General features: G+C 37.9%; 1 protein-coding gene across 2 annotated transcripts; it reads right to left on the bottom strand.

The window, feature by feature from the left end:
- Positions 1 to 25: 25 nt before the first annotated feature.
- Positions 26 to 25,484, bottom strand: ddx6 (DEAD-box helicase 6). 2 transcript variants are annotated; one of them, XM_033049495.1, is made up of 14 exons: positions 25,461 to 25,484; positions 17,853 to 18,336; positions 15,527 to 15,590; positions 14,309 to 14,413; positions 13,817 to 13,946; positions 12,851 to 12,997; positions 12,254 to 12,348; positions 10,545 to 10,667; positions 9,788 to 9,916; positions 8,874 to 8,990; positions 7,800 to 7,863; positions 7,210 to 7,311; positions 6,753 to 6,943; positions 26 to 5,072 (listed from the first exon to the last, which is right to left on the bottom strand). In XM_033049495.1, exons 2-13 carry the CDS (start codon positions 18,059 to 18,061, stop codon positions 6,768 to 6,770), a joined length of 1,461 nt encoding a protein of 486 aa, XP_032905386.1. In that variant the 5' UTR covers positions 18,062 to 18,336; positions 25,461 to 25,484; the 3' UTR covers positions 26 to 5,072; positions 6,753 to 6,767. The 2 variants fall into 2 exon arrangements, with proteins under 2 accessions (XP_032905386.1, XP_032905384.1); XM_033049493.1 differs by lacking the exon at positions 25,461 to 25,484 and adding an exon at positions 25,273 to 25,423.
- Between the last annotated feature and the right edge of the window lie 10 nt (positions 25,485 to 25,494).

Genomic DNA, 25,494 nt, shown 5'->3' with positions numbered 1-25,494 from the left:
GATCAATTAAAACACAGATACACAATTAGATTCCAGTGAGTTTTTATTGAAATGAACAAAATTGCAACTCTGTAGCTTTCTCTAAACAACCTCTCAACTCATTCTGAATAAGTATCCAAATCTCTTCATAACCGGTCCATACAGCATCAGCTTTAAAGAAAAGTTCTGGTTCAAAAGTAAAGTTATTTTTATTTCACTGGAATATTCAAGCCAATTATACTCATAATAGGAAATCAAATGTTTTTTTTAAAGTAGACTGTTTCATACTTGCAACACTATTTGTTTCCACGTGTCACCATTTAACAGTCCTATCATTTCAGTATTCTTAATGCAATGGGTTTAAATTATGCTTTTATTTTAAGCCGCCAATTTAAGGAACTTTGTTCAAATTGGGGAAACATTAAGATTTTTTTTCTTGAACACTGAAATGGGACAGGTTTGCCTTTATAATTTGTTTTAAACCCAGCCCTGTTGCACCCTCCCCCCCTCCCTTTGGTAAAGATCCATATGCATATGGCATAATTTCAATAACTCCTGACCCCATCCAATCCCATTCTCCCCCCCCCCCCCCCCCCCCAAGAACAACATCTGCACAATGAAAAGAGCTCCATCCTGCCTAAAGATCTCCCACCACATACACCATCACCTTTCCAAACAAACTAAAATAGAGGGATGGGGGTATAAAAATTAAAGTTAAAATAACTGACCATATTTGGTGTATATTAACAAAATGGTTTGACGTCAAATGGCCATGATGGGGCACCTTAGCATCCAGTTTCTATCTCTGTGAAATTTCCTCACTTATCACACCACAGGTATGCCAGGTTTTAAGTGCTCACTGTCTGTGCAGATGAAGTCCTTGGAACAGCAGAACCACCCACCCAATTACACATATATAAATAGAATGAGATGACTTTCAGCTCATGTGTGAAGGGCTTATTGATGACATTGCAAGCCAATGTTTAGTTACTTCACACATCAGAAACATGCCGCGGAGAATAAAAAGGGAAAGATGCTTTCATCTCATTCTATAAACATTAAAATGTTAACCCCTCCCACCCCCCCAAAAAAATTTGCAAAATTCTCAATAAGCCAGTCACCTGCTATTAAACTTAGTATTTCACAGTACAACCCTTTTGTAGAATTTTCCCGCTTAACGACTCAGTGAAGATGGAGACTATTACTCTTAATTACTCTTAAGAGCTGTAAACGACTAAGTTCTTAAAGCAGTTTGTTGTAGACATCTGCTGTTACCTGCTACTTTCCTGGCTTACAAATTAGAAAAACATTGTTGAGGCAGAGATCTGATTACACTCAACAACGGTAACAAAGCATCTTTCCCAATCTTAAACAGGTTTGTATACTCCGACATAGTCTTGCCATCCCCCGATAGCGACCAACACCTGTAGCCATGAAGGGGATAGTCTAGTTAAGTGCCAACCCTTAAAAGGAGGCGCCAAGCATTTAATACTACTACACATTTCCAACTTATCTGTGCTTCAGAAGGGATTGTTAAACCATGGCACCAGGTTTGTTTGTTAATGATGGCAGTGCATACGCTCAAAGTCCAACACAAGCTTTGCGTCTGATGTGCACACTGCCGTCTGGTCTTTATTTACAAGGTGGGAAGTGAGTGTATGGAACAATCCCCTCGTCTTTTAAACTGTGGATGAAGAAAGTCACAATACAATTCCTCCTCTCACCCACTCCCTAATCCCAACCTGCTATAACAGCTGTTTTAAAATGAAGTACCTGTAGAACTGGAGATGTTTACACAGCTGGTACCCATGCTCAAGTCTTTCCATTAACACAGCTTTCTGCTACTGACACTATCTTACAGCATTTTAAATCTTGTAAACCCTATAATTTTTGCACATTAACAAAATGGATGTCTGTCCAAGAGGCACCTATACATGCTTAGAATCTACTCTTCGAAAAGCAGGTGCAAATTTGTTAAACTCAAAAATCCCAATAACAAATAGTTGGCAATATAAAGCACAAATGTTTATTGCACTTAAGTGCAAGGTGCCTATTTATGCATGGATTACACTCGATGTATTCTAGTCCTGAACTACTTCTGCACTCTCTCATACCAACTCCCAAGTATTTGCAAAATGGATGTTCACTTCACAAAGCAAAAAGGAAGTAAATAATGGAAGAATCCAATGGTCCATCACCAGGGCCCCACCATATAACACAACTGATTGGAATTTCAGGAGGATGAACCACCAGCAATCCAACACTCCAAAGAAGTCACCTCCGGGATTTATGGACTCATGGGTGTTTGCCAGCATCATAACTACAGCAAGAGTAGTTTTGAAAAATAATTAATTTCAAAGTATCCAAACTGCAGTTTCTCTTCCCTGGACTTCAGTACACAAGCTAGCATTAAATTCAATGGGGACACAGAGTCACCCTGCTGATCTTTGACCAACAGGATTTCAGAACTCAAAAGGATTCTTCCAGCAATGACTGTTCATTTAGATTCCAAATTAAGATGGTTTGCGAGTACAGAAGTTGGTTAGAAGTATAGGTGCCTCTGAGACAGTTGTTACTCAGGCTGGAGGATATTTGCAAACTATTTTGACCCATTGCTTTACACTGCCTGTACATCAGGCCAATCGACCAGCACACTGTGAGGGGCACAGCAACAGGCAACAACACAAAGATTAGACATTTGCTCCCAGGAAAAAAAAAGAAAAAAAAAAACTATTGTCCAATGTGTCAGTCAGATCATATACTCAAAATATTTAAATGGACACAGAACATGTCAGTATAACTAAAGTTAAACCAATATACACCTGAACACCCGTGGAAAAATCTTGAATTTTTAGATACAATACCATTACCAATGCTCAAAAGGGTTCAAAAGTAGAGGTAATGGCATCCTATCATTTTCACAATTATTGTTACAAAATAAAATCTCCAAATTTCAGCATAAAACCTACTTTATGAACGGGATGAGATCTAGATAATGGGCAGAGTGGACAGGGAAGGTGTGAAACGAAAGAGATCATTTGTCCAAATAAATTGGCTCCAGGATTTATTCCAGAGGTCCAAATAACTTGAAATATACACATTTCTTACATGGGTGTGTTTAAGGACTGGAGCGGACAATACTAGAGTCCAGCAGGACCTACTTCTCCACATCAAAACAGTGACTGTCCATCACATAATGGGAACATTTATATGGGATTAGAGCAATATGCTGCTCAGACCATCGCCATGTGGGTTGGACTGTGCCAAGCTCTTTTATTCTACAGACCTTCCTGCTGCATGTAACAAAACCAGCTCCTCAAAAATGGAAACACTGAAAATGTTGAGAAATTGGACTGGGAAATTGGGTGTTTAAAAAAAAAAATTAACCCCCTTCCAAATCCATGATCCTCTTGAACCCCAATGGATAGGCAGCAGATTTGTTGGTGATGAAAATCTCAACAGAATGCATACGTCCAAATAAAAACGAGTTGTTCCAATCACCTTAACATTCGAAAGGGATGGATGGCTTTAGCCATGGATGGCTGGGGCAAGTTCTGCATTAGTTGCCAGCACAATTCTTACACCCATTTTATTTTTTCTTTGAGTTTTCAGTCACTAATGTCTCGATTCAGCTGGCTGCTGCTCCTTAATTGGTTAATTATGTTTTTCTTGCTTCACAGCAAGATGGTACCTTTCCTTCAGCAAATGGGGGAGGAAGTGAAGAGGGAAGTATGCAGGGAAGAAGATTTATATCTAAAAAGATCTCATTTATCAATCAGTTCAGTGCTTACTGTCTGGTCGTCAAAGGTTTTGTGTAGTCACTGTATCCAAATATTTCAATTCATAAATTGAGATTGTGTCCCATGTTACCAACTTCTGATTATAGATTGCTTGCTGTATTTACATTGAGCTGATAGATATCAGCTATGATGTTGGTGCTGCATGCAACAGTGCCCTTCACAGCTTTAGTTCACAGCAACATGCTACCCATTTCCTACCAGCCCCAGTAACTAGTAATTATTTTTATCAAAGGTAACAAGATGATAGAAAAAACGTATTTACATGTTTACAGGTGTATACACATCAATCTTTTGTGGGACACACTTCATCTTGCTGTCAGAAGGAAAATAGATGCCTGTGTTTAGAAGTTTCCGAGTCCAAGTTCAGTTGCTGCAGAACAGTCTACATTCAAGTCTAAGAGATGGAAGGTAGGGAAGGAGTGGGATTCTTAGTGTTCTGCTAGGGTCATGCTTGGAGTCTTCTGGGAAACCTCCGTGAACAAAATTAAAATGCACAATGCAAGCTTTCCTTCTGAGCGCAAATGCAACAAAATTAGCCCCAACATATTTAACATATATACATCAAGATGACATCTCATCTGGAGTTCCAGCTCAACTTCTCCAAGAAAATAGTCCCTTTCAAAAATTAAAAATATCTAAAATCTTGCAGATTCTTCACTTCCCCCACCAATACATTCCATTTTACTCTCACCAATGGAAACAGATGAAGTTAATGTCACATAAATCTTGAGTTACAACCCAATCCCTCCCACCCCCCCCTAAACACCCCACCCTCCCCCTCAAAAAATGGATGACTATAACATAGGGATGGTATTCATATGGTCCTGCATCACCTTAAGGCACTTTATACAAATACCATAAAATCTTTGTAGCCTAAGACTGACGAGTACGTGCACTGGGAGAAGTTGAGAAGCCATCAGATGAATATCCTGGTCAGTGGCTTCAGCAAAACAAAAAATGGAGGGGTAAAAGGAGGAGAAGGAAGGAAAAAGAATACAACAAAGTGTGCTGTTCACTGTTCAGTTCAGCTCTTCAGTGCTACTTAGTCTAGATCTCCCGTGCCAGTTAGTGCAATAGTTGTCCACTCCCTGCACACAGTGCAAACCATACGAGCTCAGGAAGAAATGGTCCTTCACAAATCAGGAACTACACTTTGTGTCATCAAACAAAGGAAAATGGGAGTTTGGTGTTGTCTTAGACAAAGAAAAGAGAAGGGTATCCCAAGAAATGATGTGTTCCGGAACAGGCAAAAAAAAAAAAAAAATCTTCAGTTTCTGTATTCTGTGATTGGGCCTGAGGATACAAAAACAGACTGTTAGAACTGAAGGACAATGTCATGATGTTTTTAAACAATTCTTAATAAACCAAGCCCTTGATAAAATAGTTGTAGGCAATTCAGCCACGTGCTTGTGCCAATCAACACAAGTCATGGCTGATCATCCACTTTAGTAGCCTTCCCACCTCCTTCAATACCTTAGTTACTTTTAGCAATAAGAAATATACCCTCTTCTACATAGATACCTTTAACAATTTGGCTCCTGTTGTCCTATGGTAGATATTTCAGCAAATTCTCCATTCACGGGGGGGGGGGGGGGGGGGGGGAGAAAAAAAATCCTCACAGCATCTCTAAACTAAACACTAAAGCAGGGATCGACAACCTACAGCCCACGGGCTGGATTCAGCCCGTACCCCAAAATCATCTGGCCCGCAAGCATTTCCCCCCCCCCCCCCCCCCCCCCCAACTCGATTTCTCGATCTGGGAACTGCTGCAGCTAGACCCGGGGCTCGCAGGCGACCTGGGAACTGCAGCCAGTTCCGGGGCACGCAGATGAGGTGACCTGGGAACTGTAGCTAGTCACGGGGATGCGAGGGATCTGGGAACTGCAGAAAACTAATTGAAAAACACGTGAAAACTAATGCGAAAAACACCAAGTGTCACACTAGTTGGTATGCATCATTAGCATGTATTATTACTAATTTATGTGTTATTAGTATGTATTAATAATTAAGTTCATATGTATTATTATTACCTCCATTTATGTGGCAGAGGACAGAGGATATAGATGGTTAACAATGAGGAGCAACTCTAAGTTAATCTACATTCTAGAACGATACTGGACTTAGTAACAGTTTTGGGGGGTAGATGTTGAACACAATGTTGCTTCTCATGATCGTGTCAGATATCAAAATGGCAAAAGCCAGATAAATGTCTGACATTACTCTGCAATTGAAGGAGCAGAGAGCTGCAAGAGAACAGCTAAATTAAGAAAGAAAATGGATCAATGGAGAACAAGATATCTTAAAAGTAGAGGCAACAGCATGGTTGCGAGATGAGTTGTGGTAAAATGTGTTTGGCACAAAGTTACCAATCAATTTTGGAACAAAGTGATTTAGAAAGGGGATTTTTTTTTAATGAAAGCCGTAGCAAATCAAACATATCAAATCAGGTAGGGCCCTCCATGAGCATGAGAAGATGAAGTAATAAAATGGCAAGATTAATGAAGTTACTGTGCTCATGAACTGGAGAAGATTATTTTGGAAGATAAATGAGTCTTTGGTGAATTGATATGAAATACAAACTCACTGAGAATGAGATGTAATTTGGTGCAGAGGCTGTGAAATGAAAACAGATCTCAGCAAATTTCATGAAACTTAAGTGGGCAATAAAGGTGGGTCTGATTGGAAAGCAAAAGGGTCCTTGGACATCATGAACCAAGAAGTTGCCTATAAAAAGGCAAGATGCCTACTGTGAGGTCGCACTACCTTTCCTACAAATAGTAACAGGAATTCAAAAAAGGGAATCCTGGCCTGTCTCTTCAGATGGAGAACCCAAATGGCGTAAGGCACCTGAAAAGGGGAATGATTAGTAGGACACTTTATAGCGTGCATAACTCAGAGATCAATTCTAGATTTAAACTTAGCCTGACCATCACATTACTAGTGGGTGCTGTTAAAGTTCTTTCAAATACTAACCAAATTAATCTGAAGTTACTGTTTATCGTCTCCGTCTGGCTCACTGTGGTATTCTGCAACATACAGACTTTTATCAATGCTGCCAGGGATGGGCTTGATCTCGGTTCCAAGCTGCTCCTCAATGGCCTTCAGATTAAAGCGGTCATCGTATGTGATTAGATTGATTGCCAGGCCCAGATGGCCAAACCGTCCTGAAGACAAAAATTGAACACATTAAATATCAGTTGTGTAATTCGATCATTTTGGAAATATTGGGTTCACACACATTTTTTTTATCACACTGCCAAATCCCCAATCAGGGTGCTGCTGATACAAATTAAGCACTGGCAAACACATTCCATTAAAAAAAAACATACAGGACCTAGCAAGGAAGAAAGAATAGCTAAAGATTAACCTGGGAATTGACTAATGCCAAGCTGGAATTATGAAGTAAAACAATAAACAGGTCTATTCTCACCTGATCTGCCAATGCGATGTAGGTAGGTCTCCGCAATCTTTGGAAAATCAAAATTTATTACAACATTCACAGCTTGGATATCAATACCACGAGTGAACAGATCTGGAAAAAGACAGCGAGGTTAAAAATGTATCTGATGAGTGGAAGGGGAGGAGAATAGGAGACACTGTATGGAATTAGAATCTTACCCATTACCTACACATAGTATTCCAGGATGATTATGGGTTTGGCAATATAATTGAAACCCAAAGTACCAGCAGTTTTCCCAATTTAGGAGCTTCACCCTTTGGGGTTTAAAAGTAATCAGCATAAATCTACTCAAATGGTCATCGCCTCCCTTTATAACAAACCAAATTAAGTAATTAAATGTCTGAGAATTAATAAAGTAGAGCCCACAACTTATATTCTCTTAGATGATCAAATGGTGTTTCCTGTTTTGTGCATGACTAGAATACTCTTCCCCTTCCAGTTTAAAACCATGCAATCTAAGAATACACATAAAATGACTAAAGAAGTTTCACAAAAGTCAACAGCAGCCAACCAAAATGTTCAACGCTGCAAGTAATAAAATGATTTTCTGTAGTACTTACCAGTGCAAACCAAATTGCGACACATTCCATTTCTAAAATCGTGGAACACACGGTTACGATGTTCCTGTTGAAAAGAATAGACAACTCAACTTAACAAATGGAGTTCATTCTAAATAATTTATAAAACAGTATATTTAAAAACATATTAAAGTAGAAATTTGGTTATTTTATAGTACAATGTATTCCTCACATTATCAGTGTGAAGATCATTTAAAGTGCAAGAATCACAAAGTTTTTAATCAAGTCTCTATATAAAGGTGTAGGAAGGAACTGTAGATTCTGGTTTAAACCAAAGATAGACACAAAAAGCTGGAGTAACTCAGCGGGACAGGCAGCATCTCTGGAGAGATGCCATTCCTTCTCTCCAGAGATGCTGCCTGTCCCGCTGAGTTACTGCAGCTTTTTGTGTCTGTTCTCTATATAAAGGAATCCCTATTAAAATTCTACGGTAGACAAAAATGCTGGAGAAACTCAGTGGGTGCGGCAGCATTTATGGAGCGAAGGAAATAGGCAACGTTTCGGGATGAAACCTTTCTTCAGACTATTAAAATTCTTCCATTTTAAGCCAAGCTTAACAAGTCCCACCAAACAAACTCTAGTCCCAATGACGATGAGAAATCTTGTTGTGAGTATTTTATAGGAAAATAAAAGCTTGTAATAAATATTGATGGTCAAATTATTTTCCAAACGTGATCTCCACAGGTTCAAGGCATTTCAAGCACTGGAAAACAGACATTTGTGGAACATTGCCTCCCAGGAGCAAATAGGGGAAAACTTTGGGGGTGGAGGAGAGATGAGCGAAATAGTAGAAAACCAAGATACTTGGACCCCTTAATTTTGTATTTAACTGGATTGGTTCCAGAACCTCCATCTGCTATTAAATGGGAAAGAAAATATGGACTGAATTTATTTTCCCACCCCATGCCCTTCTAAAATGATTCAACATATTATAGCAAATCACAAATGTATATTGATCACATTGAAATGAAAAAAAACTTTGCATCAAAATCCATCTAACAGCTTTCATCAGTTCATATGAGCAAACTGCTTCAATGTGTGTTCTTTTTAACTCACCTGCCTCATTTTAGCATGAATGTAGAAACAGGAATAACCCAACTGAGAGATTTTCTTGGCCAGCAGCTCTACGCGCTGGGAAGAGTTGCAGAATATAATTGACTGGTTAATCTGAAGCTGAAAGTAATAAAATCTGTTAGTACAATGCAAGACAAATTTTCAAGATGCTAAACCGATTTATAACTACCATGTTTCATTCTCACTCAGCTGTCACTATTCAAATCAATATCTTAATCACATTGAGATGCAGCCAATTTGATCTACAATCTTGCCAATGCTGCTCTTAAAACAGAGAGTAAGCAATAAATACAAACAATGCCAGTCTGACTTCTGGTTGTACAAGAACGCTCATGTTTTCCTACAGATCCCTATGGACTTGCATCCTGCAATTTCAATTTCTAAAATAGAACGATTCTTAATAACTTTCATCCACTGGGTCTCCTCCCGCTGCAAAAAAATAATCTGAAAGTGATTCCTGGTGCAAGCCTTTGATAAAATGTATCAGAGGCAACAATCATTTGATTACTGATCAAAATAGACATCTCTCCTCTTCTACCAAATAACAGAGTAATATAAAGGAATTGTCGATGCTAGCTTATTCCAACGATACACACAAAATGCTGGACTAACTCAGCAGACCACACAGCATCTCTGGAGAAAATGGATAGGTGACGTTTTAGGTCGGGACCCTTCTTCAGACTATCAGAAGACATTACCTTGGATAAAGCTACTGTCCTTCAAAACTACTCTACATCAACTTTCATTTGCATTTGTGCTCGGAACACATGCTTCAATTTTAATCAAAACATGGTTGTTGGCTGCTGGGCTTGTTTATGCTGTACAACTCCAACATAGCTAAATATCAAGCTATTCTCTTAGTTAATGTTGAAAATCAAACACTTGCACCCTCTTACCCGAGAAAAGAGTGTGTTGAGACAGTGCACTTTCTGCCGTTCAGTAACATACGCATAGTACTGGGTTACTCCTTTCAATGTCAGCTCTTCCATCAGATTAATTTCGTACGGTTTCTGTAAATGCGAATTCTGCCAAGACAAATCAGTGCATTGTACTTCAGATTATCTGCTTAAAATCAGTTTAAATTATGTAATAAAGCAGCCCAAAATAGGACTCTCAATGAAATGTTAACTCAAAATAGAGATTCAATAATAAATCACTGAAGGACATTCTTTCGGTTGCTTGCATCAGATCTAAAATGTTCTCATGTCAGCTTTACTCAGGTATTTGCATACTGGAACAAAATGGAATAATAACCCAAAGGATGTCCTCCACATCATCCTTCAACGACAAGACAGATACCAGGCTCTATTATTATTATTATTATAGGTAAGAGTTCTACAAATAACGTGCAAGTTCTTCAACATTTCATTATGTTATGCAATTGTACAATGAAGAACTATTTTACATTTCTTCTCATGATGCTTCTTGGCAAAATGTCAAGAATGGTGCCAATTATAACTTGCAGAAAACAAGCTCCAAAACTATCTTCAATTTTCTTCCCGGCTTAAAAAAAATGGTAAGCAGATGGCAACGGTATACTGCCCGAGATTACCTTGAAATAGCAAAAATTAAGACTTACATAGGATGGCAGAAACATGTTTTAAACTGAAGAGGCGAGTTTTATTAAACTGGTTCCAAGCAGCAAATTCTTACCATGAATTTCTGTACACTGAGTGGGAACGTGGCAGAGTAAAGCAGTATCTGTCTGGTTCTTGGTAATGTAGAAATTATATCCTCCATCATCTGTACAAAGTCTTGTGACAGTAGTTTGTCTGCCTAAATAAATAATCCAGGAAGATTCAGTGTTACAACTTTGCGATTGCAGAACAGAATTGCTAAACAGGTATTTAGAGGTCAAAAAATGAATAGGACAAAATATTAATAAAGGGACGACTCTTCAGGCTTGCTGACTTTTCAATAATTGGTCAAATTATGGAAGAGGCTCGCTAATGAAATATTAGAAACATACAGTATCAATTTATTAATGTACAAAGCTAGACTTTCCACAAAAATATTTTGAATAAAGTAATTGAGATAAAGTAGATGCAGTATGCATGGAAAAGAAAATACATCCCCAAAGCTCCTCAATGCTGTTATCATATCGTTAATTATTAGTTAAAAGAACTATCAAACCATTGAACTATTGGGATGGTTGAAGCAAACCTACATAAACACAAGCTTTTACAGTTTGCTTTACAATAATTCAGTAGTTTGATGGCCACCTTTACCAATACTAGCTTTAATCAAACCAAATGTAAATTCATTACTATTGTACTGGGATCTGAAATCACCCAGTAATAAAATTCAATTATAATGTAAACATAAATGCTGGAAACATTAATGTCCGATAACACCTATGGAAAAAATATTTCAGGTCTGTATTGCAAGTATTTTCTATTTTTATTCAGATTTGCAGCAGATTACATGAAAATTAGTCAAGTTGCAGACCGCAAGGATGTTTGTCAAAGGATGCCAGAAGATAAAAGATTAGTTGGAAAACTATTAAAATAAAATTTAATTCAAAGAGATATTGCATTTTGTAAAGTCAAATGCAAGAGTAAAATATACAGTAAATGGCAGCATCCTGTGGATAGGGTGGTAAAGGTGAAATTAGTGGGCTTGCCTTCACCGGTCAATGAATAAAACCCAACTGTTTATCTCCATAAATGCTCGACAGAGGATTATCTACTTGTCAACTAACATAAGAAACATAAGCACTCTCTGTGAAGATAATTTCAGAGTGCATCAAGACTTCTAGATGAATAAAACTACTACAATATACAACTGCACCCAAAAGAGTTATTCTAAATTTCAAGTTAATCTCTTTTACAATGTTATAATAATAATAATACATTTTATTTATGGGCGCCTTTCAAGAGTCTCAAGGACACCTTACAAAAATTGAGCATGTAGAGGAAAAACATGTAAGGGGAATGAAATAAATAGTAGAGACATGACTAGTACACAAAGTAAAGACAGAATTCAATACAAAACACAGTATGAGGCAATTAATGCACAGATGAAAAGGGACGGGGACGTGGGGCTAAGGATAGGCAGAGGTGAAGAGATGGGTCTTGAGGCGGGACTGGAAGATGGTGAGGGACACGGAATTGCGGATCAGTTGGGAGAGGGAGTTCCAGAGCCTGGGAGCTGCCCTGGAGAAGGCTCTGTCCCCAAAACTGCGGAGGTTGGACTTGTGGATGGAGAGGAGACCGGCTGATGTGGATCTGAGGGACCGTGAGGGTTGGTAGGGGGAGAGGAGGTCAGTGAGATATGGGGGGGCCAGATGGTGGAGGGCTTTGTAGGTGAGGACCAGGATTTTGTAGGTTATAGGAAGAACATTGCATTTTTAACTAAGTTACCTCATCAAGTACAATCATCTGTATGTTGTCCACTTTAGCCAAACCCTTCTTAATTAAATCCAGGATTCTTCCAGGTGTTGCAATCACCACATGAACTGCATATAATAAAACAAATTCTTAACAGCAGTTTCAAGTACACATTCACAACTAACGACAGAGGACACTAGATTAACTAGATTAGCAATCTTGTTTAATGTAACAATAACACAAATGGTAGTCTGGTTTGTGGATTGTTCAACTAAGCAGTTAAGATGACTTCATGTATATTAATGTGCCAGAATAAACAATTAGATATACAGACAATGTTAAATGGCCATCTCCAGCTGCTCGTTTTAATATTTCAATGTCCTTACAGCATTAAATTGCCATTACCCAACATATTTAAAAAAAAAGGAATTAACAAATACTTGTCTAAAGATATAACAAAAACAAGATACTGTTTACAACAAAGATAGACAAAATGCTGGAGTAACTCAGAGGGTCAGGCAGCATCTCTGGAGAAAAGAAATAGGTGACATTTTGGCTCGAGACCCTTTTTCAGTCCGAAGACGATTTTAAAACACCAGACAATCTTAGTTTATTGAACTATATCCTCACCTGTCTCATCAAGTCTTAAGATGTCATCCCGGAGATTGGTTCCTCCTGTGGTAGCCATCACTTTTACACCACCCATGTGTTTGCTGACTTGGATACAGATCTGACTGACTTGCAGTGCCAGTTCTCGGGTAGGCACAATCACCATAGCTTTAATTGAAAGTAAAATAAAAACTAGATTGCTATTGACCCATCTTCATCAGTATAGCTGATATTAATTGATAAATCAAATGAAAATGTTCAATAATTAACAACAACATTTCAAATATTTGCAAAAGCAGTCAAGTTTATCCAACAATGGGGACTTCACTTCACAGCTGCCTTCCAGAGGATTTTATGTTGCTTGCAATGTCAAGCAACATTCTATATTAGTTCTTGGAGCATGAATCTGTCTATGTTGGAGCTGGCAAAATTCAGGCTGCTTTTGTTTAAAACATCAAACAGGCATGTTCAATCTGCCATAAAAGAGGCAACCTACCACCCAGAAATATTTTTGACAAGCATAAGAACAATTCTGTTTTCCTGAACATACACCTCCTCAAACCCCTCTCCCCATGCCCCACCTGGACTTGCACTCATTTCTCCCCCCTCCTCACTTTCCACCTACATTCCTTCCTCTAGCTTCACAATTCAATTCAATTGTCTCAGTCTTTTCATCTCTGACATCCATCTGTCTATCAACCGCCACGCCCCCCCCCCCACCCCCCTCACCTGTATCCCCTTATTAACTGCCATGCTTTGTCCTACCTCCTGACCAGTTTCTCCTTTCCTTATCCAGATGAGCAACCCATGGTGTGACAGTTTGCATTCTGACTACAAATCCCAGAAACCTCTACTTGATCAGCACTCATAACTGAATATTGCCCTAAGTGGTTTTCCTGCCTGCCCTTTATCATCTAAATTAATTGGAATTACTGAAAGGGGTGACATTGGGGGAACATTGAAGATGTGAACAGAAATCACACAAACCTTGAATGTAGTCTCTCTTCAGGTCCAGCCTTTCAAGTAATGGAATGAGGTAGGCTCCACTTTTACCTGTTCCGTTTTTGGCTCTGGCCAATATATCTCTGCCAGACAATGCAATTGGAATACTTGCCTCCTGAGAAACAGAGTTGAGAATAATAAAATCAAATAAAAAGATCCATGCACCGTAGCCAATCTGTACAATATCTCACCATCCTTTGGGCACCACAGCTCCTGTGATGTGGGTTTGGTCAAATCTCAGAAGCAATGTTTGCAATTTTTCTCCTACAGCCCAAAGATGTGCTGGTAGACCAATTGGCTCGTGCAAACTACTTTTCAGTGTAGGTTAACGGCAAAAAAGAATCAGAGGAGTTGATAGGCATGTGCAAGGACAAGTAAGTTGCAAAAATTAGAGAAATAAGGACAAATAAGGGATTGGAGAGATGAATTAACTCTGTAACAAGGCTGCAAATACAAGATGAAGGGGATATACCATACCTGGATTGGAGATGGTTTCTCCCAACCCATTTCAAAAATGCCCATTAGCAACTCGCGCTTCAAACAATAATCTTCAAATTCATTTCCTTTTGTGGCAGTTACATCCTAAAGATCAAAAGAAATAACAAAGCTGATTTTGCCGCATGTCAATATACAATATTACAGTAGTTACAATATAGAATGTTATCATTTGGGCTACCTTGTGATTAATAGCATTAGATTGGAAGCTAATATGCAAGACAGGAGTAAAATAAATCTTGAAAATGTGAAAATCAAACAATGAAATCCTTGCAAGGACCATGGTTATCATAGAGGTACTTTCTAAAACATCATTAATTTATGCATGACACACAAGAATAAAAGTCATTTTTAAATACTTCTCACTACAAAGCCAAATTTACAGTGGGAGTACTCAGTGGATAAATGGTGTTTGGCCCATATCCTTCTAGACCTTTCTTGTCCATGTAACTGACCAAATGTATTTTATATGCTGTGATAATACCCGTCTCAACTACTTCCTCTGGCAGTTTGTTCCATATACCCACCATCCTTTGTGTAAATAAGCTGCCCCTGGGGTGGAAGATTGCAACCTTCACGTGGTCCACCCTGTTTCGACGAATGCAATCAACCCGGCGTACACAATCAAATAAGATCAAATAGAACAAGTTGTCCCTCAACTTTAGGCTGTGCAAGCCATACACAAGAAGAAGCAGAAGCTGCCCCTCAGATTTAATAGGAACCTTTCTCCTCTCACCTTAAACCTATGGTTCTTGATTCCTCTACTCTGGGCAAAAAGCTGTCCATTCACCCTATCTATTACCCTCATGGCTGTACAAACCTCCAAGATTATCCCTAATCCTTCTACACTCCAAGGATTCTTTCTGTAATATAAAATCTTCTCAAAACTGGTTACTAGAAAAGCCCATTAAAACTTCAGCTGTGGAATTTTATGTCATATTCTGACACATGGATAAATGATCGAACCAATACAATTGCCTGCCCTAAATTGACAGAAATTAGTTGTGCAAATCAAGGTCAGAGAAGCACTAATAATGACAAGTTATCTGTCACTCTACCTTATTAACAATAGTAACTATTATTATCAGTAAATATTACTCACAATGTCCTGACTCGTGACAATTTAAAAAGGCAACAAACAGGCAATTTAGAACAGTCTAAATTAGAGAAAAATAGCAGGCATGTTACTAGGCTTCTTACCGAAGTTTTCATCCGCCTGTCTTTTGGAGGCAACTTTAAACTTTTCTTCCAGTCATCACCTGGTCTATAGATAATAAGAGAGACAAAATGCTTACATTAAGCCCCATTTTTGTTAACCCCAAAGTTTTGTTAAGGCACAAAAGGAAGATGTTCAGCTCAAAGTTTTGCAGGGTGACCACTATAATTACAAATCTAAGAAAAGTGCTGAAGAGAAGGTTGGAGCCGATAAAATTATGAGCTTTTACATTTAAAAAAAATAATAATTTCTGAGGACCCATATACATGCATAATCCCAATCCTTTACCTTTCACAGTAATGGGTATCAAAATAAAGTAAATAAGGAAAATTATTACTGCTTTTAGCAGAATATATATTTTTACAACTCAAATTATAGAATGCACAATTGAGATTCTATGCATTTGTAGTTTCTCATTTCTGGAAATTCCAGAAGGGTACAACTGCTGGCTCTCTACGCCCTACTCTTCCTCAAAAAATCTTATGGCAAATGAAGGAAATCAGAGAATAACAGTGTTTCACATAATTCACAGCTCAAATGTCAGAAATATTTTAATGCAATTAAATAAAAACATTTAGCCAAAGTCTTGACAGGAAAAATAATTTTACGCTGAGTTACCTAATTTAAAGTCACCTAAAAACATCAAAAATATTGAGATAACTTTGGGAAACAGAACTCTCCTACAACCTTGCCCTAGTCAATAATTTCAAATTACGGTTTTGTTTTTTATCAGTGGTTACATAAAACTATTTCCAAAATGTTCTTAGATAAAAGCACCAGATGGTATTTGGAAAAGATTACAGAACAGGGAAAAGGCAGTCAGATATTAAGTAGGATAATTAAGTAACTGCAATGTTAAGATTGTTGGCATGACAATGAGCAAAAAACTTAAGGAATTATCACATAAGAAATGGTCACCATTTAAAGGTGACAAAATAGGAAAGGAAAAATGATAGCCATAACTAATTATTAAAAGATATTGAACAGGATAATATTACCCAAGAAGAGCGAATAGAATCAATTATGTTGACACCATTGCCACTAATTATCCATTAACCACCAACACTAAACCAAGATCACAGAGGATCCAGGGTGAGAAAGACACCAGGATTCAAATTGGCTTGGTGGAAGGAGTCAGAGGGTGGTAGCGGAGGGTTATTTTACTGATTGGACATCTGTGACCAGAGTTGGCCAACAGGAATTTATGTGGTTTGTCATCTATATTAATGATTTACATAGCAGTGCAGTTAATGTGCTGAATAAATTTGCAGATTACAGCAAGATTAATCGTTGAATGACAGCAAAGAAAGCTATCTAAGTTTACGAAAGAATCTGGATCATCAAGGGATGTGGGCCAAGGAATGGCAGATGGAGCTGAACTCTGACAAGACCGGGGTGGTGTAGAACACGGGGACCTTAGGTTACATGTCCACAGTTTCCTGAAAGTGGTAGCACAGGTGGATGGGATAGTGAAAAAAGCATTTGGCATCTTTGCCTTCATCAGCAAATGCATCAAGTACAGGTGTTGGGACATCATGCTACAACTGTACAAAACATTGGTGAGACCACATTGGAGTAATCTGTGTAGTTCTGGTCACTCTGCTGAAGACCATTAAGCTACAGAGGATGCAGAAAAAAAAATCACCAGGATATTACCAGGACTCAAGGACTTGAGTTACAATGAGAGGCTGGAGGGACAGGGACTTGCTCCTACTGGAGCATAGATGCTGAGGGGTGACCTCATAGAGATCTATGAAATCATGATTAGGCCACTGTCTTTTTCCAGGGTAGGAGTCCAGAAGGAGAAATTTGAGACCCGCAAAGCAATTTCGCCACAGAGGGTGATGCATATATGGAACAAGCTGCAAGAGAAATATGTGGTGGTGGATACAATGGCAATGTTTAAAATACATTTTGACAGGTAAATAGATGGGAAATATGGACCAATTGAAGGCAATGTACCTAGCTTTGCTATAAAATCTGGTCGGCATGGATGAGTTGGGCCAAGGAGCCCAATTCTAGGCTGTACAAATCTTATGACTGCGAGATGAGCATTATTTCAATTACATCTGTGGGATCTTCCTGTCGCAAATTGACAATCTTGTTTTGGTATATTACAACAGCAATTACATTTCCAAAAGGACATTCAACATTCCGACTAAATACCAAAATCCTTTGGCAATTTACATACTAATACACAGTAAATCAGAAGGCAAATTAAATACATTAAGAAAATAATCCAATAAAAAAATGTGACAAACATTCACAATCAGAATAAAGCTACATTCAAAGATTTTAAAAGATACTTACTTGATAGTACTGCTGGTTGTATGTGCTTGCTGCTGAGTGCCATTAAGTGTGCTGGCATTTTTTAGTTGCTGTAGCTGTTGATTGGTCTGTGTGACTTGCTGTGGTGGCACACCTCCTGGGACTGTACTGGATTTCAGTGGGCCTCTCAACTGCCCGTTCTGAGTAGACAAACCCATAATAACGGGAATTTCCGTCCTGGCTGTGGTCATTTTATATATATATTTATATATCTAAATATATATGTATATGCAAGTTCAGTTTACAGCCCAATGTTCATACAGAAACTGTAATAGTTTAAACCTCTTCAAATGAAGAGATAATAAAGTTCGCTCAATATATACGAGTCCTCCCGTTGCAATCAAAGCAAGCACTCGTATGAGTCTTTTTAAAAAGTCAAGCAGTCACTTGCACTGATGCTTCGTAGACAATATTCTTCCGCATAAGTCCTTTTTCAAAAAAAGGTATTGAATGTTTTCACTTCCACCTGTAAGCAATTAAACAACTTTTAAAAAGTAAGTTTAGAAACAAGCATTTAAACCTACTAATAGCAGCAAGAGTTCCACCCCCCACCTTTGACAATCTTGATTAAAACAATCCCATTACCTGTGAAATGGAAGATTGTGTTCATGCATTGTATTTCATGATCCGTTCTCATGCTGTCATTCCTAATTTTCAGAATACCTCTGAATTAGGAACAACTGATGTACACATTCCGATGTACTGCATTTCCTCAACACCAAATTCAACAATTATTTTTACTCCAGCATACGTAACAATTGAAGATAGACACAAAAGGCTGCAGTAATTCAGCAGGATAGGCAGCATCTCTGGAGAGAAGGAACCATTTAGTCAATTCTGAATTTCATATACTGCATGATACTTATCCAGTTATCCAATATCATAATTTGTTCTCGATTTATATGGAATCAATATGGAACACGTTAACAATATGCTACTAGCAGCTAGGACAAGGCAACCTGGGAGTAAGTGACCATTCACCACACCATCATTTTCCGTAACTTTTCTGGATTCATTTGGTAATTCTGATTAAAAGTTATCAACTTGAAATCTCAACCATTTCTCTCACCATGGATGCTGCCCAAATTGAATTATTTTCAACATGTTTTAAATGTGTGCTAGTTCGCCTTCAAAATCCATCAGTTCAGTAAAGTACACATTCAAAACTCAGGATGTTTAAAGTCAAAGAGGCCATTTTAAAGGGGACTGACTTTCTGCCTCTACAATTAATTTTTCTGGCAAATAAAAACCCTAATATAACATAGGATAACATTTTTAAAAATCAACTATCTTAAAATTAATTTATGAACTTATCAAAATTAGACAGCCAATCAAGGGCAGAATAAAATAATAACGAGGAAGTTGAGAGATTAAGACCCCAAAGAAATGGCAATAGACACCACTACAATATTGGCTCGCGGCAGCATGATCTTATGAAACACTATTTAGTATTTGAAGGTACAATTGGTTATATAGACAAGGCAACCACTGAATAAATATCTAAATTGTTTGCAAGCAGTTCTTGTTGGAAAGCCAGACTGATGGCCCAAAGCACTTCTGAGAACCACTTAAGCCAATTCTGATCTCCTGAACTTTCAAAAGAGGCCCTCACCCCCTGTGCTCTAACAAACGACTGCTGATGAAGTCCAGTAATAACATAAATCAGTTAAGCAGCAGCTACACCAAGGAAAACCTGTCTGCTCAACCAGAAAGTTCAACCAGGTACAGAATCAGTCTTCCCTATTCAATGCTCCGAGGGAAAGGGGCAAGATTCAGATGACTTACATTTTTTTAATCAAATTATTTTAAATGTATTTAGTTACCTTAAATCAATTTAAAATTAAATCTATGTAACCTCTTTTTTTGTTTAAACAGTAATTTCTGGTGAATTTTAATAGTATTAAGAGACAATTCTAGACATTCAGCCATCATTGGACATCTTCCATTTCAACAGGAAGGCCATGTGCCCTGTCAGGGTCTTGAAGATCAAGAGCTGGCTATTGGAATTAAGTTGTCATCCAACAAAGTGTGGAACTGCAAGTACAACATTTGGTTGGGCAGCGGGCTCAAACCTCCATGTTACATACCATGAATCTGGGCAGATTAAGGGGGCAAGAAAGTGGCAAATGACCAGAGACCACTCGGGTTAAAAAAAAAGATAATGGGCAAAAAAAACATTAGCAAATAGAAAGGTAGATAAAAATGCTGGAGAAACTGAGCAGGTGAGGCAGCATATATGGAGAGAAGCCGAAACATCGCTTATTCCTTCTGAAGGGTCTCGACCCGAAACAGCGCCTATTCCTTCTCTCCGTAGATGCTGCCTCACCCGGTGAGTTTCTCCAGCCTTTTTGTCTACCGTTGGTTTTTCCAGCATCTGTAGTTCTTTCTTTAGCAACTAGAAAAGTAAATGATACAATTGTCTTTATGACAAAAAGGGTAGAGCTCAAAAATACAAAAAGAAAATTGGCAGGGCTTTAGGGTCTCTAATCCCAAGGAAGGTCGTTTACTTAGAGATGGTGCAATATAGTTTGTCGAGATGATTCCAAATGCGACTGGGCAGGATTGATTGGCTCAGAAAAATGAAATATAATTTAATTATAAATATAATATAAATATAATTCCAAAAGGACTACAGAGGGTAAATGCTTAAAGCAATGCCTTTCGCTGGTCTAATTTAGTCACATAATTCAAGACCAAAGTGAAACAAATCTTCTTCACTCAGATTATTTATCTTTGAAAAGTCGCTCACGTGGATAAGTGCAAAACCTCAGTTGTCGAATACCTTCAACATAGGTTGAAAGACTAGGACAAAGTGAATCAAGGAAAATGATAATTGGACATCAAAAAGGATACGTCATGATTTTATTGATTTGTCGACAAAGCAGACATGAAATCGTATGGCCTACCACAGACTGCCTGTTTTTCTAAGCCTGTTGTTTCTCATAAATCCTCGACCCAAAACATCACCCATTCCTTCTCTCCAGAGATATTGCCTGTCCCGCTGAGTAACTCCAGCTCATTGCGTCTATCTTGAATTGAAAAATGATGCTACATTGCAACTTGCTATTAAAATAATGTAGCCAGAAACTAATTTAGGCTAAAAAACGGTGATAAATTGTTGGAAGATCTGCTATTTCGAAATCAGACAAGACCAAATTCTTGGCATTGGGGTTAAACACAAAAACCTTTCAGAAAGGAAAATAAATGAATGGGACATTTAAAGACCTTAAAATATTTAGGAACAACATACCCAGCCATCTTGATTTTGCAATTCATTTCATAAAACATTATTATTTCATTTCATTAATTTGTCCAAACACTCAACTTATCTAAAACAAATGTTGCAGAGTCAAAATACTATTAAGCTTGGTAAGCAAAACAGAATTCAAATTTAAAACAAAAATCTCATTTAAATGATTCTTTACAACTGCAGGGGAAAATTGGCATAAAGAAAATTACCTATTCACTAGGCACAGTAATTTTGAAGTCTAAATCAAATTTCCAACCATCGTTCTAATTTTATTTTTAAAAATCCAATGAAATAAATGTCAGACAATTAATTTCTGAATTCATACCAATTATTTGTTGAGTCTCAAGTTATTGGCCAATAAAAATAACAAACATCTTCAAAAACATATCACTAGAATGCACCATCAGTGAAAAATATTGAATTACAAATTAACAAGGGTCATTTTGTCATTGCACCTATAATCAGTCCTTTGGTAGAATTATCCAATTAACTGTGCTCCTCCAGTTTTTCTCCTTGTACTCATCGTGCCAATTTTTACAATTATATTCCTTAAACTATTAACTCCATTTTCTTTGTAATTTCTAAATGAGCACAGTGCTAAAATCACTGATTGCAACTACTAGTCCAATCACATTAAATCCATCCTACTGACTCTACAGTCCAGGGAAAAAAATATTTTTCATTTATATTATTCATGCTTTTCAGCATCTGTCAAAAATATGTTCTTTACCTTCTTTGCTCAAAGAGAAACAAACTCAATTTCTTTGGTCTTTCCACTTTCCCTTGCCATTCTCAACAGAAATTTGCATTCACCCTTTAAGTCCTTGACTGTGCCCTATTTCATTGTACTTCTAAGACAGACACATGCATGTATCCCATTCTCACACAAAAAACATAGAATCATGCAAAGGCAGGTTTCTAGTCCTGGTGGTATGGATCTTCAAGCATTCGCCCAACTGATGGGGATTCCTACCTCGTACCACATTTTCAGGCCAAAAGTTCTCAATACCACCAGCACCATTCTTTGCTTGCTTCCAACTGCCAGGAGCTTATTATTTTAACCAACCTGCACATGGGATTAAGCTCCAGATGTCAGTCTAAACCCTTTACATTGAGGGAACACATTTATTGCAAACCCTGTGAATCTTTTTGAATGCTGTCCTCTTCTGCTAAATAATTTAGCAGTCTACCTCAAAGTAGACCATTCACATCCATATTACTTGTTCTATAAAACAAATGAATCCTCGTTTATTGGTGAGGATGAATTCTCTGGATGAGAATCTTCCTATTGCATAATAACTCGTTAAGGATTATCTTTTGCTTGCTGGCACAAGTCTCTGTTCCCCCTGCTGCTATGACTGGAAAACGGCACAAAATCCCTCCCCCACCAATGGTGCCCCTGCAGGAAAGAAATGTCCATGTGTCACCATCAATGCCACACCCAGAGCAAGTGGTACAACCTCTCAGAGACAAAATGAGGGGCTCATGGCTACACGTTCGCCATGATGAGTATTATCCATTGCTGGGGAATTGGCAATACCTTTTGTTGACAGAGTGCCCAGATTCTAGTTCTTTTTTTAAATCAATCAACTTCTGTTGGATGCGATGGAAGATGTGTTCACCCTTTTTTGTTTGGCGAAACAGTTCTCCCCAGCCCAGAGATTTTTATGGCAACAAGCTGAAGGGCTGGAAACTACTGTTGAGCTCACCTGCAAGCATTAAGACCGAAAGACCTTGAACGATTACAATAAATAAGTGCTCTGCAGGGTAGAGCCAATCAAGATATAAGTGCATGTCAAATCTAACTGGATTATGACCACTACCACCAAAAAAAATATCCTACTGATGCTCCTAAAACCAAACACAAAATTGCTCTCCTACTTGCTGGGCTTACTTACTACATACAAAAACAATATCAGTTATTATCTTCTGACATCTTAAAGCTCACAAATTGTGATACAATTTATTTCTATAGTATAACTGCCTGGTATACTTGGTATTGGAAGTGCAATATCTTTACGGCATGCTGTGCTGAATGTAAACATTTACGACATTATTGAAATCAGCTCCCTAATCTTTCTAAATCAAATCACCGAAGTTTCAAAGGGGTAAATTGTTCAGCTAAGAACTCTGCACTCATGCATTTCAATGTAGGTGGAGGGTTTTGCTTCCAGTGGGGAAATTAAGACCTAATAACATTGAAGTAGTAACTCTTTGTTTTCATAAAGAGTAATGGATCTTTGGAATTATCTATGCAAGAGGCCTGTGGAAAGCCACAGATTTAGAGTTTTCAAATATTATGGAAATCAAAGGACAAGCAAAGCAGTTAATTGACATTGTGGCAATAGTGGAATTTAGGAATTTCATTAAATTCAAGCATTTTTCAAATTATTCTCTACATCCATTCTATATGTATGTGCTTGCATTTTCTTGTCAGACTGGCTACCAGTTATGATCATTTCTGTATCAATGAAATGGAAACAAATTGCAATGCAAAAACAGCAGCATAATTACACTGATATACCTAGACAAACAATCCAGTCCTAATCACTCAAACTGCCAGCTACTTTCACCAAGGAATGTCATCCTTTACTATGGGAATTTGTAAAATAGCCTTTCATCTTGTGTACAGAATGCATTGAAACTCATTAATATCATAAAATATGGAATCAAAAGCTGATAAGTATTTTTGTCAGATTCCTCATGGCTACTTAACTACCCACTGAATTATTTGTCCAACAAAAGTTTTAGTTGTCCAATTTCATTGGGACCAAACCCAAGATTATTATTAAACCTGCCCTCCGTTTATACAGAATGGGAGGGGAACTCCTAACTGCCAATCAGGACAACAAACTGCAGCATATGGTATTGATAAGCGTTGATAGGATGACTCTACAATAACATTTTTAGAACTTGCCAAATTTCCACAGGGCTCCTGTACTAATATATTCTATCCCCCACCCCGCCCCCACTCCCCAAAAATAAACTGCAATGGAGGAACTACTAAAAGTGAGCACAAATTTTGAATAAGAAACTACAGAATATAGTACAGGAAAATCCTCCTCAAATTTAAAAAGTCCACCCCATCCTAAATATATATTTTTAATGAAGATTTGAAATAAAAAAGCAGACAAAATTGATCATTTGGATATTTCTTCCAGTTAAAAGCAAAATTTCACCTAGCTTCAATTACTTTCCCCCAATATATCCAATGAACCCACTGACTAAAAGCATACTTAAAAAATCCACAACCTGTGTTGACAAATAATAAAACCAGATTAAATTTTAAAATTGCTTTTAAATTATTCATCAAGTATTCATGAATGTAAATTATAAAAACTTGTCAACATTATTCAGCAATCACCAAGCAGAGTACATAATTTGCACGTCAGAATACAAAAATGAACAATTCGAAATTAACGCAAGGGATTAATGGCTTCGAACTATTTCTCGTAATTATGCCATCTTTTTTAAAAAGTGCATGTTATACTCAAAACACATTACACGTCACATTACAGTGACTTAGAGGCGGAAATCAAGATGGATTAGAAAGCACAGCGTCAAAGTGTAAACAAAAAAAACTCACTTGAAAATATACATACACACACACAAAAAACACAATTCGTTTTTGCGACCAGACAGAGAAGGAAACAACTGGGGTTTAAGGCGAGGAGAGGAAGAGTCGCGGGGTAAATGGGTCAATATTTACAACACATCTCTCTGGGCTTCCTCTGGTGTCCTGTCACCTCGGAGAGAAGGAGACGGCACAAACCCAAACATTGCCCCCACAATGTACCCTCTGTAGAATTGCCCTAGCACAAATTAAACAATCATTTTTTCCCCCCCAGACATTTAAACCCCAAAAAGCAGCCGTCGACAAGAACAGGCGTTTTAAAATTAAAATTAATTTAACACCAGGCGAAGCTCAAGAAGGTTAAACGCGTTTTGTTTTTTTTAAGTAAAAACAACGCCAAAGACTATTTTTGGGCCTTGCACCAAAGCAACGGCCAACGGAAGAGAAGAAAAAATAATCAACTTCCTACGCAGCTTTATAAATAATAGCCAGGGAGCTGTGGTTCTCAAAAATAAAGGTACATCCTTGGCCCTGACGCTTCGAGAGATTAGTTGAAGAGAAAATAGTTGTAAACGAACCCGTGATGGCGGCGATTTCGGTCCGATTTTGTCTTATATTTATTCTCTTTTTTGTCTGTCAGCTCTGCCCGATTCCAACATGGCGTCTCCACTCTCAGCCCCCCAACGTCATCAGCGGGCATCCAATATATCGCATCAATTATTAAAGCAATCGCACCCGCTTTTTTATAAAAAAAACACTTGTTTACCTCATGAAATTCCAAAAATCGACCATACACGACA

Source organism: Amblyraja radiata, chromosome 33 (assembly GCF_010909765.2).
Source record: "Amblyraja radiata isolate CabotCenter1 chromosome 33, sAmbRad1.1.pri, whole genome shotgun sequence".
Taxonomy (NCBI): domain Eukaryota; kingdom Metazoa; phylum Chordata; class Chondrichthyes; order Rajiformes; family Rajidae; genus Amblyraja; species Amblyraja radiata.
The sequence above is the reverse complement of the archived record's forward strand: the minus strand, read 5'-3'. Positions and strand labels throughout refer to the sequence as shown.